Source organism: Salmo trutta, chromosome 12 (genome assembly GCF_901001165.1).
Source record: "Salmo trutta chromosome 12, fSalTru1.1, whole genome shotgun sequence".
In the NCBI taxonomy this organism is placed as follows: domain Eukaryota; kingdom Metazoa; phylum Chordata; class Actinopteri; order Salmoniformes; family Salmonidae; genus Salmo; species Salmo trutta.
In genome coordinates, this window is record NC_042968.1 from 42698992 (window position 1) to 42715754 (window position 16763).

The 16763-nt window shown below is 44.0% G+C and overlaps 1 protein-coding gene across 1 annotated transcript in view; it reads right to left on the minus strand.

The window, feature by feature from the left end:
* Positions 1 to 4768: 4768 nt before the first annotated feature.
* LOC115203581 (calcium and integrin-binding family member 2) overlaps positions 4769 to 16763 on the minus strand; it is a 63645-nt gene continuing 51650 nt past the window's right edge. Inside the window, exon 6 of the mRNA XM_029768370.1 lies at positions 4769 to 6160. Within this exon, the coding sequence (XP_029624230.1) occupies positions 6139 to 6160 (22 nt within the window). The 3' untranslated portion in view covers positions 4769 to 6138. The remainder of the gene's footprint in view (positions 6161 to 16763) is intronic.

The following is a 16763-nucleotide window of genomic DNA, read 5'->3' on the forward strand; positions in this document are numbered from 1 at the left end:
GCTTCATGCCCAGTTAGAGACTGAGGGGACTGAGGAGGCATGTGTGCCCTTAACTTTGATCCTTTCGAAGTTTACAAATGATATAATACAAGATCTGGTTCAAAGAGACATTTGAAAGAAAAGCAGGCCTTCTAATGGATTGCTGATAGATCTGGTTCAAAGAGACATTTGAAGGAGAAGCAGGCCTTCTAATGGATTGCTGGTAGATCTGGTTCAAAGAGACATTTGAAGGAGAAGCAGGCCTTCTAATGGATTGCTGATAGATGTTAGATGAATAGAAGGATATTGAAATCGGTCATGAGTGCTAGACTGGTCCCAGATATGTTTGTACTATTTTGCCAAATCCTTGTCACACCAAACATGACAATTCCATAAGGATTTGGCAAGAGAGCAGAGACAGACTGGCACCCTGGCTACATGAGTCCATGGATAACACCCAGGCTACATGAGTGTACGGATAACACCCAGGCTACATGAGTGTACGGATAACACCCAGGCTACATGAGTCCATGGATAACACCCAGGTACATGAGTCCATGCATAACACCCAGGCTACATGAGTCTACGGATAACACCCAGGCTACATGAGTCCATGGATAACACCCAGGCTACATGAGTCCATGGATAACACCCAGGTACATGAGTCCACGGATAACACCCAGGCTACATGAGTCCATGCATAACACCCAGGCTACATGAGTCTACGGATAACACCCAGGCTACATGAGTGTACGGATAACACCCAGGCTACATGAGTCCATGGATAACACCCAGACTACATGAGTCCACGGATAACACCCAGGCTACATGAGTCCACGGATAACACCCAGGCTACATGAGTCTACGGATAACACCCAGGCTACATGAGTCCACGGATAACACCCAGGTACATGAGTCCACGGATAACACCTAGGCTACATGAGTCTACGGATAACACCCAGGCTACATGAGTCTACGGATAACACCCAGGCGACATGAGTCCACGGATAACACCCAGGCTACATGAGTCCATGGATAAGAGAGCAGAGACAGACTGGCACCCTGGCTACATGAGTCCACGGATAACACCCAGGCTACATGAGTCCATGGATAACACCCAGGCTACATGAGTCTACGGATAACACCCAGGCTACATGAGTCTACGGATAACACCCAGGCTACATGAGTCCATGGATAAGAGAGCAGAGACAGACTGGCACCCTGGCTACATGAGTCCACGGATAACACCCAGGCTACATGAGTCCATGGATAACACCCAGGCTACATGAGTCTACGGATAACACCCAGGCTACATGAGTCTACGGATAACACCCAGTCTACATGAGTCTACGGATAACACCCAGGCTACATGAGTCCACGGATAACACCCAGGCTACATGAGTCTACGGATAACACCCAGGCTACATGAGTCTACGGATAACACCCAGGCGACATGGGTCCACGGATAACACCCAGGCTACATGAGTCTACGGATAACACCCAGGCTACATGAGTCCACGGATAACACCCAGGCTACATGAGTCCACGGATAACACCCAGGCTACATGAGTGCACGGATAACACCCAGGCTACATGAGTCCACGGATAACACCCAGGCTACATGAGTCTACGGATAACACCCAGGCTACATGAGTCCACGGATAACACCCAGGCTACATGAGTCTACGGATAACACCCAGGCTACATGAGTCCACAGATAACACCCAGGCTACATGAGTCTACGGATAACACCCAGGCTACATGAGTCCATGGATAACACCCAGGCTACATGAGTCCATGGATAACACCCAGGCTACATGAGTCCATGGATAACACCCAGGCTACATGAGTCCATGGATAACACCCAGGCTACATGATAACACCTCTGGTCCTTCTAGTGGAGGTTTCATTATTGGACGGTAATGTCGACCCCCACAGGTCATCTGGACGTAGTGTTACGCAACACCTCCCCCATGGTGCCTCAGGTGATTGGGTCTGCAGTGAGGGTCTGCAGTGAGGGTCTGCAGTGAGGGTCTGCATTGGGTCTGCAGTGAGGGTCTGCATTGGGTCTGCAGTGAGGGTCTGCATTGGGTCTGCAGTGAGGGTCTGCAGTGAGGGTCTGCAGTGAGGGTCTGCATTGGGTCTGCAGTGAGGGTCTGCAGTGAGGGTCAGCATTGGGTCTGCAGTGAGGGTCTGCATTGGGTCTGCAGTGAGGGTCTGCAGTGAGGGTCTGCAGTGAGGGTCTGCAGTGAGGTGTGTGTGTCAGTGTGCATCGTGAGTGTCTGTGTGTGACAGAGAGAAAGAGAGAGAGCGTGTGTGTGCATGTGTGCAGAGGTGTGTGTGTGAGTGTCAGTGTGTGTGTGTGTGTGTGTGTGTGTGTGTGTGTGTGTGTGTGTGTGTGTGTGTGTGTGTGTCTTGGCTGCAGGGGGGGGGGTGGATGGACACATCAGCGTACTTGGCTGAGCGGCTCAGTAATTAGAATCAATGTCCTTATGGCCGTTTTACTGTTTCTGCAATATCCCTTCACAGCACCCAGCTCTATAACACAGGCTGTTAATACAACCAGCTCTATAACACAGGCTGTTAATACACCCAGCTCTATAACACAGGCTGTTAATACAACCAGCTCTATAACACAGGCTGTTAATACAACCAGCTCTATAACACAGGCTGTTAATACAACCAGCTCTATAACACAGGCTGTTAATACACCCAGCTCTATAACACAGGCTGTTAATACAACCAGCTCTATAACACAGGCTGTTAATACAACCAGCTCTATAACACAGGCTGTTAATACAACCAGCTCTATAACACAGGCTGTTAATGCAACCAGCTCTATAACACAGGCTGTTAATACAACCAGCTCTATAACACCGGCTGTTAATACAACCAGCTTTATAACACAGGCTGTTAATACAACCAGCTCTATAACACAGGCTGTTAATACACCCAGCTCTATAACACAGGCTGTTAATACAACCAGCTCTATAACACAGGCTGTTAATACAACCAGCTCTATAAGACAGGCTGTTAATACAACCAGCTCTATAACCAGCTCTATATATATAGCAGTCTCTCTCTCCCTCCTGGATGTGATAGCAGCCTCTCTCTCCCTCCTGGATGTGTGATAGCAGTCTCTATTTCTCGCTCTCTCTCCCGCCATCCCTCCATCCCCCTCCCTCTCTTTCTCTCCGTCGTAAATTAAGTTGGAGATGAGGACAGTAAAGGTATCTGGAGATGAAGACAGTAAAGGGATCTGGAGACGAGGACAGTAAAGGGATCTGGAGACGAGGACAGTAAAGGGATCTGGAGACGAGGACAGTAAAGGGAGCTGGAGATGAGGACAGTAAAGGGAGCTGGAGATAAGGACAGTAAAGGGAGCTGGAGATGAGGACAGTAAAGGGAGCTCGAGACGAGGACAGTAAAGGGATCTGGAGACGAGGACAGTAAAGGGATCTGGAGACGAGGACAGTAAAGGGATCTGGAGATGAGGACAGTAAAGGGATCTGGAGATGAGGACAGTAAAGGGATCTGGAGATGAGGACAGTAAAGGGAGCTGGAGATGAGGACAGTAAAGGGAGCTGGAGGTGAGGACAGTAAAGGGAGCTGGAGATGAGGACAGTAAAGGGATCTGGAGATGAGGACAGTAAAGGGAGCTGGAGATGAGGACAGTAAAGGGAGCTGGAGATGAGGACAGTAAAGGGAGCTGAAGATGAGGACAGTAAAGGGAGCTGGAGATGAGGACAGTAAAGGGATCTGGAGACGAGGACAGTAAAGGGATCTGGAGACGAGGACAGTAAAGGGATCTGGAGACGAGGACAGTAAAGGGATCTGGAGATGAGGACAGTAAAGGGAGCTGGAGATGAGGAATTAAGTGTTGCTATTATGCGTCGGACTTAATGACCGACTGCACCACACGACCGACCGGAAGACCGACCGGAAGACCGACCGGAAGACCGACCTGAAGACCGACCGGAAGAAACAGTCGAAGGGTTGGAATGATTACCTCTCATATCCTATCCCCATAGTGCTCTGGTCAAAAGTAGTGCACTCTATAGGGATTAGGGAACCATTTGGGACTCTACCCTCTTCATCTTCCTTAATGTATTCTCATCTCTTTGGCTAGTTATTACGCACCTCCCAAGGATAAATCAATTCAACTGTGGTTCACTGTTGAAAACCACCTACTGTCTAGTGTCTTCATTCAAATGACTGTCCGTTTCTACTAGGTTGGCATGGCTACAGGGTCGGAGTGCAACATAATGTCCCCTATCTGGCCTTTAACAGACAGTGTAGGTTTCAGTCCAGGGAGATTTAGTGGAGTGTGGCATGGTGAGATCTTACTCCCTAGTCATAATGTTAATGCATGCATAACACTGGGCCGCATGGATAACTCACAGAACATACATTTACAGAGGCCTTTAACATCGGAGAATTAACAGCATCTTTAACAAGGCCTTTGGACAGGACACTGGCTTTAACTGAAAAAAATCATTCTGAATCAAACTTGAAGGAAACAACGAGCCCAGATTAAATATTGTATAGTTGGTTTGAAAAAAGGATGTTTAGTTTGAGCGAGCTATAACAGTTTTTTGGCAGATTGACTTGATGCAGCCATGCAGATACGGATAATGACTAGAAGGTTTCCTGTCTAAATTAGAGTGTACACTGGGTTCACATCATTTTGTCAACTTTTAGCAAGGTTCATTTTAAGCTCAAGTTAATGTTGGAAGTAAAATGTTATTACTCACAAGTTTGAGAAGAAATACCAGGAGAAACAATGACAACTTTCCAAAAAGAAGGTTCATTAAACATCGAAGCAACAGAAAATGTATTTAATCAAGTCTAGCCAAACGCTCTTATTATATGAAAGACTGAAAACGTTATTTCTTAAGTGAAGTTAATGCCATTATATCAAGTTGAGAGGCAGGACAAGGTAACAAAGCATAACATAATGGAAGGGGTGATGAGACAAAGAACAGAGCCCTTCCTTTAACTGCAGAACAGTTAGGTAACATTATGATCGGTGGTGTAGTGGAGGGGAAACGCACAGAAAACCTACCTTTTTCTATTTTTTTTGTGCGAGAGTTTTACCTTTACCTTTAGCAGGAAAATTTAAAGAGAGTTGAAAGCATAGAGGAGCGTTATTTTAATCGCCGCAAACGGCGATCAGCGTTTACCCACCTATTTGTTAATGTTACCACTACATCACAGGTTCTGATTGTCATTGTGTTCCAGCAGTACTCAACACTATACCGGACTGGAGCATAAATAAAAAAGCTATTTGCAATTTATGTAACACTCATGCATTTCATAAAGATATATTGCATAGCTCTTCAACTGTTCTGCCCTTGGTGCTAAAACTGTGCTTGTAATACTTTATATACTATATATCTTACTGTTTTTGTCTTCCGTACACGTCAGACAGAAAATATCTTGTTGTTCGATCCACTTCCACATTGTTGTCAGTCAGTGTCCATTCAATGTATATACTTAAAAAGGTTAGGTCAGTTTAAAGAAAAAAAAAACTAACAATTCTGCAAAAAATCCTCCATCTTCTAGAAAACTGCTTATAGGTTGTTTAGTAGCTAAGCCCTACAGGTATCAAAATTAGCCCCTCGTTGTTCATCAGTTCATTTTCTATCTCCATTTGGAGTCTGTTTGTGTTTCCATCTTTTAACAAGTTACAATCGATTATAAGAGAAAACAATCATGCATTAATGATCTTCTCTTCCGAAAATGGAAATGTGTTGTGGTCGATAACGTCCTTCCTATAGAACATGAATTGGCAAAAAAAGGGCCTGTGCTTCCGAGAAAAGAAATCCCCCGGGTCCATATTCCTGCAGCCGAAGCCAAACTTTTGTTCCACTTCCTTTTTTTCTTTTCAATGTTATATTTTGTACAAACATCGTATCGATCGAAGATAGACTTGGGAAAGACAAGACTTCTCTACTAACGTTTTTTGGTAGGCACTATGCTGTACTGAGGTTGAGGTCAGGGGTCATTCTGCTGTGGGTTGGGGCCACAGAGACTCTGGGAGGAGTCTTCAGGGATGACGTCATCCGACGAACCAGAAAGGGACCACATTCTTCTTCTTCATCTTCCTCCCTCTTCCATCGTTGTCTAAAGCCTCATCATGGGAGTGGCTGAATCACCTCAAATCCGTAGGTGGAACGTGCTGGAAATAGAAAACACAACACGAGGACATAGTTAGTTACGCAGCTGCATTTACAACAGATAGCCGTGGGACATCATGGACTCATCCAACAAAAAATAGAAAATCATTTTAGAGGTCTGAAAACATGTAATAATAAATGTTGATTTTTGGAGTTATGTATCACTTTAACTGGGCTGTCTACGAGGCGAGTTATTTTGTCAACAGTGGAATTGACCTTCTTTCAGAAGTGTTGTCCCCTTATCAACAATATATACAGAGCTTTCAGGAAAGTATTCAGACCCCTTGACTTTTTCCACATTTTGTTACGTTACAGACTTATTCTAAAATGGATTAAATAAATAAATAAATTCTCATCAATCTACACATAATATCCCATGATGATTGGAGTCCACCTGTGGTAAATTCAATTGATTGGACATGATTTGGAAAGGCACACACCTGTCTATATAAGGTCCCACAGTTGACAGTGCATGTCAGAGCAAAAACCAAGCCATGAGGTCGCAGGAATTGTCCGTAGAACTCCAAGACAGGATTGTGTCGAGGCACAGATCTGGGGAAGGATACCGAAACATTTCTGCAGCATTGACGGTCCCCAAAAACACAGTGGACTCCATCATTGTTAAATGGAAGAAGTTTAGAACCACCAAGACACTTCCTAGAGCTGTCCGATTGGCCAAACTGAGCAATCGGGGGAGAAGGGCCTTGGTCAGAGAGGTGACCAAGAACCAAATGGTCACTCTGACAGGGCTCCAGAGTTCCTCTGTGGAGCTGGGAAAACATTCCAGAAGGACAACCATCTCTGCAGCACTCCACCAATCAGGCCTTTATGATGGAGTGGCCAGACAGAAGCCCGTCCTCAGTAAAAGGAACATGAGAGCTAGGGTTGTTGCTGTGACCGTATTACTGCCACAAGACAGTCAAATTCCATGTGAACATTTAGTCACGGTAATTAGGCTTCTCCAAGCTCTGATGCTGCTGCTGGTCATTAGTAACCTACCAGATAACTGCCTGGTCCTCAGCACTCTACTGTCCCTCTAATCACTCTGACATCAATGCAAATGTCATGGAATATATAATCAAACACTTCATGAGAGCCCATGAGCTCATGTTCCGCAACATTTCTATAGGCTCAAACAGAGTGATGGCCTCTACTAAAAAGATTAATTAAAGAGAGGAGGAGGATCCCATCAGCTTACTATATTTATTTCTCAACTTTCCTAATATTTAGCACATTGCTTATCTTTACAACAGGAGTATAGCCTACCTGGCTGGCATGAAAATGAACCACGGAAAAAAAGCGTCCTTCATTCTCTATTCGTTATAGATGTGATGTATTCTTTTCCCCTACCCGTTTCAATACAGGTGCATGATAATGGTCCATTCTAAATCAAAACTAATGTCACATCAATATATTATTTAGTATATGTAAAGACAAGATTAAATCAAGAATAGTCTGATTGGTGACAATATTAGCCGATCACTTGTGAATGATGCCCAGCATATGAAACAATGCCTTTTTTTTCTTTCAACTTTTTCTAATCCTAGTCGCACACATCATGTAGCCTAGCCAATAGGCCTATATGTTTTGATAAGGTCTGTATCACACATCATGTAGCCTAGCCAATAGGCCTATATGTTTTGATAAGGTCTGTATCACACATCATGTAGCCTAGCCAATAGGCCTATATGTTTTGATGAGGTTTGTATCACACATCATCTAGCCTTATCAAATAGGCCTATATGTTTTGATAAGGTCTGTATCACACATCATGTAGCCTAGCCAATAGGCCTATATGTTTTGATGAGGTTTGTATCACACATCATCTAGCCTAGCCAATAGGCCTATATGTTTTGATAAGGTTTGTATCACACATCATCTAGCCTAGCCAATAGGCCTATATGTTTTGATAAGGTTTGTATCACACATCATGTAGCCTAGCCAATAGGCCTATATGTTTTGATAAGGTCTGTATCACACATCATGTAGCCTAGCCAATAGGCCTATATGTTTTGATAAGGTCTGTATCACACATCATGTAGCCTAGCCAATAGGCCTATATGTTTTGATGAGGTTTGTATCACACATCATCTAGCCTAGCCAATAGGCCTATATGTTTTGATAAGGTCTGTATCACACATCATCTAGCCTAGCCAATAGGCCTATGTGTTTTGATGAGGTTTGTATCACACCTCATCTAGCCTAGCCAATAGGCCTATATGTTTTGATAAGGTCTGTATCACACATCATCTAGCCTAGCCAATAGGCCTATGTGTTTTGATGAGGTTTGTATCACACCTCATCTAGCCTAGCCAATAGGCCTATATGTTTTGATAAGGTCTGTATCACACATCATCTAGCCTAGCCAATAGGCCTATATGTTTTGATAAGGTCTGTATCACACCTCATCTAGCCTAGCCCATAGGCCTATATGTTTTGATAAGGTCTGTATCACACATCATCTAGCCTTATCAAATAGGCCTATATGTTTTGATAAGGTCTGTATCACACATCATGTAGCCTAGCCAATAGGCCTATATGTTTTGATGAGGTTTGTATCACACATCATCTAGCCTAGCCAATAGGCCTATATGTTTTGATAAGGTTTGTATCACACATCATCTAGCCTAGCCAATAGGCCTATATGTTTTGATAAGGTTTGTATCACACATCATGTAGCCTAGCCAATAGGCCTATATGTTTTGATAAGGTCTGTATCACACATCATGTAGCCTAGCCAATAGGCCTATATGTTTTGATAAGGTCTGTATCACACATCATGTAGCCTAGCCAATAGGCCTATATGTTTTGATGAGGTTTGTATCACACATCATCTAGCCTAGCCAATAGGCCTATATGTTTTGATAAGGTCTGTATCACACATCATCTAGCCTAGCCAATAGGCCTATGTGTTTTGATGAGGTTTGTATCACACCTCATCTAGCCTAGCCAATAGGCCTATATGTTTTGATAAGGTCTGTATCACACCTCATCTAGCCTAGCCAATAGGCCTATATGTTTTGATAAGGTCTGTATCACACATCATCTAGCCTAGCCAATAGGCCTATATGTTTTGATAAGGTCTGTATCACACCTCATCTAGCCTAGCCCATAGGCCTATATGTTTTGATAAGGTCTGTATCACACATCATCTAGCCTTATCAAATAGGCCTATATGTTTTGATAAGGTCTGTATCACACATCATGTAGCCTAGCCAATAGGCCTATATGTTTTGATGAGGTTTGTATCACACATCATCTAGCCTAGCCAATAGGCCTATATGTTTTGATAAGGTTTGTATCACACATCATCTAGCCTAGCCAATAGGCCTATATGTTTTGATAAGGTCTGTATCACACATCATCTAGCCTAGCCAATAGGCCTATGTGTTTTGATGAGGTTTGTATCACACCTCATCTAGCCTAGCCAATAGGCCTATATGTTTTGATAAGGTCTGTATCACACATCATCTAGCCTAGCCAATAGGCCTATGTGTTTTGATGAGGTTTGTATCACACCTCATCTAGCCTAGCCAATAGGCCTATATGTTTTGATAAAGTCTGTATCACACCTCATCTAGCCTAGCCCATAGGCCTATATGTTTTGATAAGGTCTGTATCACACATCATCTAGCCTAGCCAATAGGCCTATATTTTTGATAAGGTCTGTATCACACCTCATCTAGCCTAGCCCATAGGCCTATATGTTTTGATAAGGTTTGTATCACACCTCATCTAGCCTAGCCAATAGGCCTATATGTTTTGATAAGGTTTGTATCACACCTCATCTAGCCTAGCCAATAGGCCTATATGTTTTGATAAGGTCTGTATCACACATCATCTAGCCTAGCCAATAGGCCTATATGTTTTGTGAAGGCCTATATGTAATGTGAAGAAATATCCTAATAGTTTATCAACACTTTAAGCTAAACGTTCAATTCTGTTGTGTCAGCCACATTGCGTAAAACATATTTTTTTGATGCTAGTGGTTGTATTTATTTGGGATCTACTGCATCCCACAACTGTCCCAGACTATGTTTGGAATATTTATTTCTCACACAGAATAGAATAGGTCAACTTTTGTACTATGGGGGATAGTAGATTGACATAGGCTAGTGTTTTTGCTGTTCGTTAGGCCTACTCATCTTGTTGGCTGACGAAAAGTAAATGTGGACAGTTATTCCAATATCTTCAATATGCACATCGAAATTGGATAAGGACAAGCACAGTTGCGTCCCCGATGTGTTTGTCTTCACTTGTAGCCTGTGAGAAAGACCCAATCACGTGATGGAGAGCCATGTGAGTGAGAGGTGCTTCGGAGCACGCAGCACTCAGGGAGAAGGACACAACGGCCAATGGCCGCAAAAGACATGGATTATAGGGTGCATTATGGGCACACAAAGGGGATCCTGCTGGGAAATTCGAGGCATTATCAAGTGCTTGTCAAATTGTGAATGAGAGACTGATGAAGTGTGTACAGCCTGCGCAAAAAAGCAAAGCAGAGCTCAGGCCTTTCAAGCAACTTTTTTCAAATCATCATTAGAGTCTCATCATGCAGCCTTACAATGTATTAAAAATCTAAACATATAGCCCAACGTTTATAAAACAACTAAATATACATTAATATCTCTAAATTCAGCATATAGGAGTACCTGTTTCTTTGTTAACCGCTCAACACAGAATTGCCGCATGTGCGCACTCCCTCAAATCGTTTGGAGAAAAAAATCCTTTCTATTTTATTTAATTTAATCCTTTCTATTGTATTCTTCATACTATAAAATAATATCAAATAATGACATGCAATTCTAAGCAAATCTTGTCTGCTAAATTAACTAGTGTAGCCCACAGCCATATGGCATAGCCAGATCAGGACCTAACATAAGGACAACTCAGAGTATGCTATTCTGTTCTTCTGAAATAGACTACATTTTCTTCATATCATGTTTCTTTAGAACTGTCTAAAATAAACAATGGATTTATTGTGAAGGTGTAGGTTATATTACATGGATTTATTGTGAAGGTGTAGGTTATATTACATGGATTTATTGTGAAGGTGTAGGCTATATTACATGGATTTATTGTGAAGGTGTAGGCTATATTACATGGATTTATTGTGAAGGTGGAGGCTATATTACATGGATTTATTGTGAAGGTGGAGGCTATATTACATGGATTTATTGTGAAGGTGGAGGCTATATTACATGGATTTATTGTGAAGGTGGAGGCTATATTACATGGATTTATTGTGAAGGTGGAGGCTATATTACATGGATTTATTGTGAAGGTGGAGGCTATATTACATGGATTTATTGTGAAGGTGGAGGCTATATTACATGGATTTATTGTGAAGGTGTAGGCTATATTACATGGATTTATTAGACTTTTTAAAATGTAGATGTTCCAAAGGTCTGCACCAGTGGCTTGTAGGCTGTGTGGTAGCCAGGAGATGCTACATGTGTTTATGTTAATTAACAGTCAATTACTGGGAGACCGACAGTTGTTTGCTTGACAATAACCGGCTGATGAAATTTCGTGACTGCCACAGCCCTAATGACAGCTCACTTGGAGTTTGCCAAAAGGCACCTAAAGGACTCTCAGAACATGAGAAACAAGATTCTCTGTTCTGATGAAACCAAGATTGAACTCTTTGGCCTGAATGCCAAGCTTCACGTCTGGAGGAAACCATGGCACCATCTCTACGGTGAAGCATGGTGGTGGCAGCATCATGCTGTGGGGATGTTTTTCAGCCGCAGGGACTGGGAGACTAGTCAGGATTGAGTGAAAAATGAATGGAGCAAAGTACAGAGAGATCCTTGATGAAAACCTGCTCCAGAGCGCTCAAGACCTCAGACTGGGGTGAAGGTTCACCTTCCAACAGGACAACAACCCTAAGCACACAGCCATGACAACGCAGGAGTGGCTTCAGGACAAGTCTCTGAATGTCCTTGAGTGGCCTAGACTCAATCTCTGGAGAGACCTGAAAATAGCTGTGCAGCGACGCTCCCCATCCAAACTGACAGAGCTTGAGAGGATCTGCAGAGAAGAATGGGAGAAACTACACTAATACAGGTGTGCCAAGCTTGTAGCGTCATACCCAAGAAGACTCGAGGCTGTAGTCGCTGCCAAAGGTGCTTCAACAAAGTACTGAGTAAAGGGTCTGAATACTTATGTAAATGTGATATTTCAGTATTTGTAATAAATAAATGAGCAAAAAATGTTATTTAAAAAAAAAGTTTTTACTTTGTGCATTATGAGGTAGATTGATGAGGATTTTTTATTTATTTAACAAATTTTAGAAGGCTGTAACGTAACAAAATGTGGAAAAAGTCAAGGGGTCTGAATACTTTCCGAATGCACTGTACCGGCTGACTGGATACATCTAGCATGACTAATAACCTTATCAACAATAGATACAGTATATCTGCTGACTGGATACCTCTGGAGGGGACGGAGGAGAAACCTTGAGAGAGTTATGCTGCCATGAAACCATCTATCTTGAATTAACCCTTCCATCTTCAACCAGATCTCCTTTTAGAAACATCTGACAGATTTATTCTTGACATTATTTCACAACTCTCTCCTCTCCTCTCCTCTCCTCTCCTCTCCTCTCCTCTCCTCTCCTCTCCTCTCCTCTCCTCTCATCTCATCTCCTCTCCTTTAATTTATTCCCTCTCCTCTCCTTTAATTTATTCCCTCTTCTCTTCTCTCCTCTCCTCTCCTCTCCACTCCTCTCCTCTCCTCTCCTCTCCTCTCCTCTCCTCTCCTCTCCTCTCCTCTCCTCTCCACTCCTCTCCTCTCCTCTCCTCTCCTCTCCTTTAATTTATTCCCTCTCCTCTCCTCTCCTCTCCTTTAATTTATTCCCTCTCCTCTCCTCTCCTCTCCTCTCCCCTCCCTCCCCTCCCCTCCCCTCCCCTCCCCTCTCCTCTCCTCTCCTCTCTTGTTCATATGTATTGTGTGCCAGTCTGGCTGACTGTCAGTTGCAGCTGAGATTATACAAAAGCCATTTTCTGTGTAAGTGAGAAATGGCGTCTTTCCCGAGGAGAGAATCACAGAACAGAACAGAACAAGTCCGCATCCCAAATGGCACCCTATTACATACATAGTGCTTAAGCCATGATGAAAAGTAGTGCACTATATAGGGCATAGGGTGCCAGAGTCCTACTGACTCTGGTCTAAAGTAGTACACTATACAGGGCATAGGGTGCCAGTTGGGAGGAAGACCCAGCCAGAGCTGTAACACTCCCATTAACCTACAACAGTACTCTGTTGCTAATAGAGCTACTTAAAGTGACATAGAGCCACTGTACTGACATTTCACAAGACCTGGCCAGTGAACTAGTATCAATGTCACATTGTACCGCGGTTCAGATGACAGGACGATACTGTACCGAGGACTTTTTACCCTGCCAAAGCTGGAAATGGACAATCTTTTGCATGAAGTGCCCTGCAGGGTCATCCAGACAGTATATACATCTAATGGGCTGGGGAGACGGCCATGGATACATTACATCTAATGGGCTGGGGAGATGGCCATGGATACATTACATCTAATGGGCTGGGGAGACGGCCATGAATACATTACATCTAATGGGCTGGGGAGATGGCCATGAATACATTACATCTAATGGGCTGGGGAGACGGCCATGAATACATTACATCTAATGGGCTGGGGAGATGGCCATGGATACATTACATCTAATGGGCTGGGAGACGGCCATGGATACATTACATCTAATGGGCTGGGGAGACGGCCATGAATACATTACATCTAATGGGCTGGGGAGATGGCCATGAATACATTACATCTAATGGGCTGGGGAGACGGCCATGGATACATTACATCTAATGGGCTGGGGAGACGGCCATGAATACATTACATCTAATGGGCTGGGGAGATGGCCATGGATACATTACATCTAATGGGCTGGGAGACGGCCATGAATACATTACATCTAATGGGCTGGGAGACGGCCATGAATACATTACATCTAATGGGCTGGGAGACGGCCATGGATACATTACATGTAATGGGCTGGGAGACGGCCATGGATACATTACATCTAATGGGCTGTGGAGATGGCCATGAATACATTACATCTAATGGGCTGGGGAGATGGCCATGGATACATTACATCTAATGGGCTGGGAGACGGCCATGAATACATTACATCTAATGGGCTGGGAGACGGCCATGAATACATTACATCTAATGGGCTGGGAGACGGCCATGGATACATTACATCTAATGGGCTGGGGAGATGGCCATGAATACATTACATCTAATGGGTTGGGGAGATGGCCATGAATACATTACATCTAATGGGCTGGGAGATGGCCATGAATACATTACATCTAATGGGCTGGGAGACGGCCATGGATACATTACATCTAATGGGCTGGGAGATGGCCATGAATACATTACATCTAATGGGCTGGGAGATGGCCATGAATACATTACATGTAATGGGCTGGCTGACGGCCATGGATACATTACATTTAATGGGCTGGGGAGATGGCCATGGATACATTACATCTAATGGGCTGGGAGACGGCCATGGATACATTACATCTAATGGGCTGGGAGATGGCCATGGATACATTACATCTAATGGGCTGTGGAGATGGCCATGAATACATTACATCTAATGGGCTGGGAGATGGCCATGGATACATTACATCTAATGGGCTGGGAGATGGCCATGGATACATTACATCTAATGGGCTGGGGAGACGGCCATGAATACATTACATCTAATGGGCTGGGAGACGGCCATGGATACATTACATCTAATGGGCTGGGGAGACGGCCATGAATACATTACATCTAATGGGCTGGGAGATGGCCATGGATACATTACATCTAATGGGCTGGGAGACGGCCATGAATACATTACATCTAATGGGCTGGGAGATGGCCATGGATACATTACATCTAATGGGCTGGGAGATGGCCATGAATACATTACATCTAATGGGCTGGGAGACGGCCATGAATACATTACATCTAATGGGCTGGGAGACGGCCATGGATACATTACATCTAATGGGCTGGGGAGACGGCCATGAATACATTACATCTAATGGGCTGGGAGACGGCCATGGATACATTACATCTAATGGGCTGGGAGATGGCCATGAATACATTACATCTAATGGGCTGGGAGACGGCCATGAATACATTACATATAATGGGCTGGGGAGATGGCCATGGATACATTACATCTAATGGGCTGGGGAGATGGCCATGGATACATTACATCTAATGGGCTGGGGAGACGGCCATGAATACATTACATCTAATGGGCTGGGGAGACGGCCATGAATACATTACATCTAATGGGCTGGGAGATGGCCATGAATACATTACATCTAATGGGCTGGGAGATGGCCATGAATACATTACATCTAATGGGCTGGGAGACGGCCATGGATACATTACATCTAATGGGCTGGGGAGATGGCCATGAATACATTACATCTAATGGGCTGGGGAGACGGCCATGGATACATTACATCTAATGGGCTGGGAGATGGCCATGAATACATTACATCTAATGGGCTGGGAGACGGCCATGAATACATTACATCTAATGGGCTGGGAGACGGCCATGAATACATTACATCTAATGGGCTGGGAGACGGCCATGAATACATTACATCTAATGGGCTGGGGAGATGGCCATGAATACATTACATCTAATGGGCTGGGGAGATGGCCATGGATACATTACATCTAATAGGCTGGGAGACGGCCATGGATACATTACATCTAATGGGCCGGGAGACGGCCATGAATACATTACATCTAATGGGCTGGGAGACGGCCATGAATACATTACATCTAATGGGCTGGGAGATGGCCATGGATACATTACATCTAATGGGCTGGGAGATGGCCATGAATACATTACATCTAATGGGCTGGGGAGACGGCCATGGATACATTACATCTAATAGGCTGGGAGACGGCCATGGATACATTACATCTAATGGGCTGGGGAGATGGCCATGGATACATTACATCTAATGGGCTGGGGAGATGGCCATGAATACATTACATCTAATGGGCTGGGGAGATGGCCATGGATACATTACATCTAATGGGCTGGGAGACGGCCATGAATACATTACATCTAATGGGCTGGGAGATGGCCATGGATACATTACATCTAATGGGCTGGGAGATGGCCATGAGTACATTACATCTAATGGGCTGGGGAGATGGCCATGAATACATTACATCTAATGGGCTGGGGAGACGGCCATGGATACATTACATCTAATGGGCTGGGGAGACGGCCATGAATACATTACATCTAATGGGCTGGGAGATGGCCATGGATACATTACATCTAATGGGCTGGGGAGATGGCCATGAATACATTACATCTAATGGGCTGGGGAGACGGCCATGGATAGATTACATCTAATGGGCTGGTTGATGGCCATGAATACATTACATCTAATGGGCTGGGAGACGGCCATGAATAAATTACATCTAATGGGCTGGGAGATGGCCATGAATACATTACATCTAATGGGCTGGGAGACGGCCATGAATACATTACATCTAATGGGCTGGGAGATGGCCATGAATACATTACA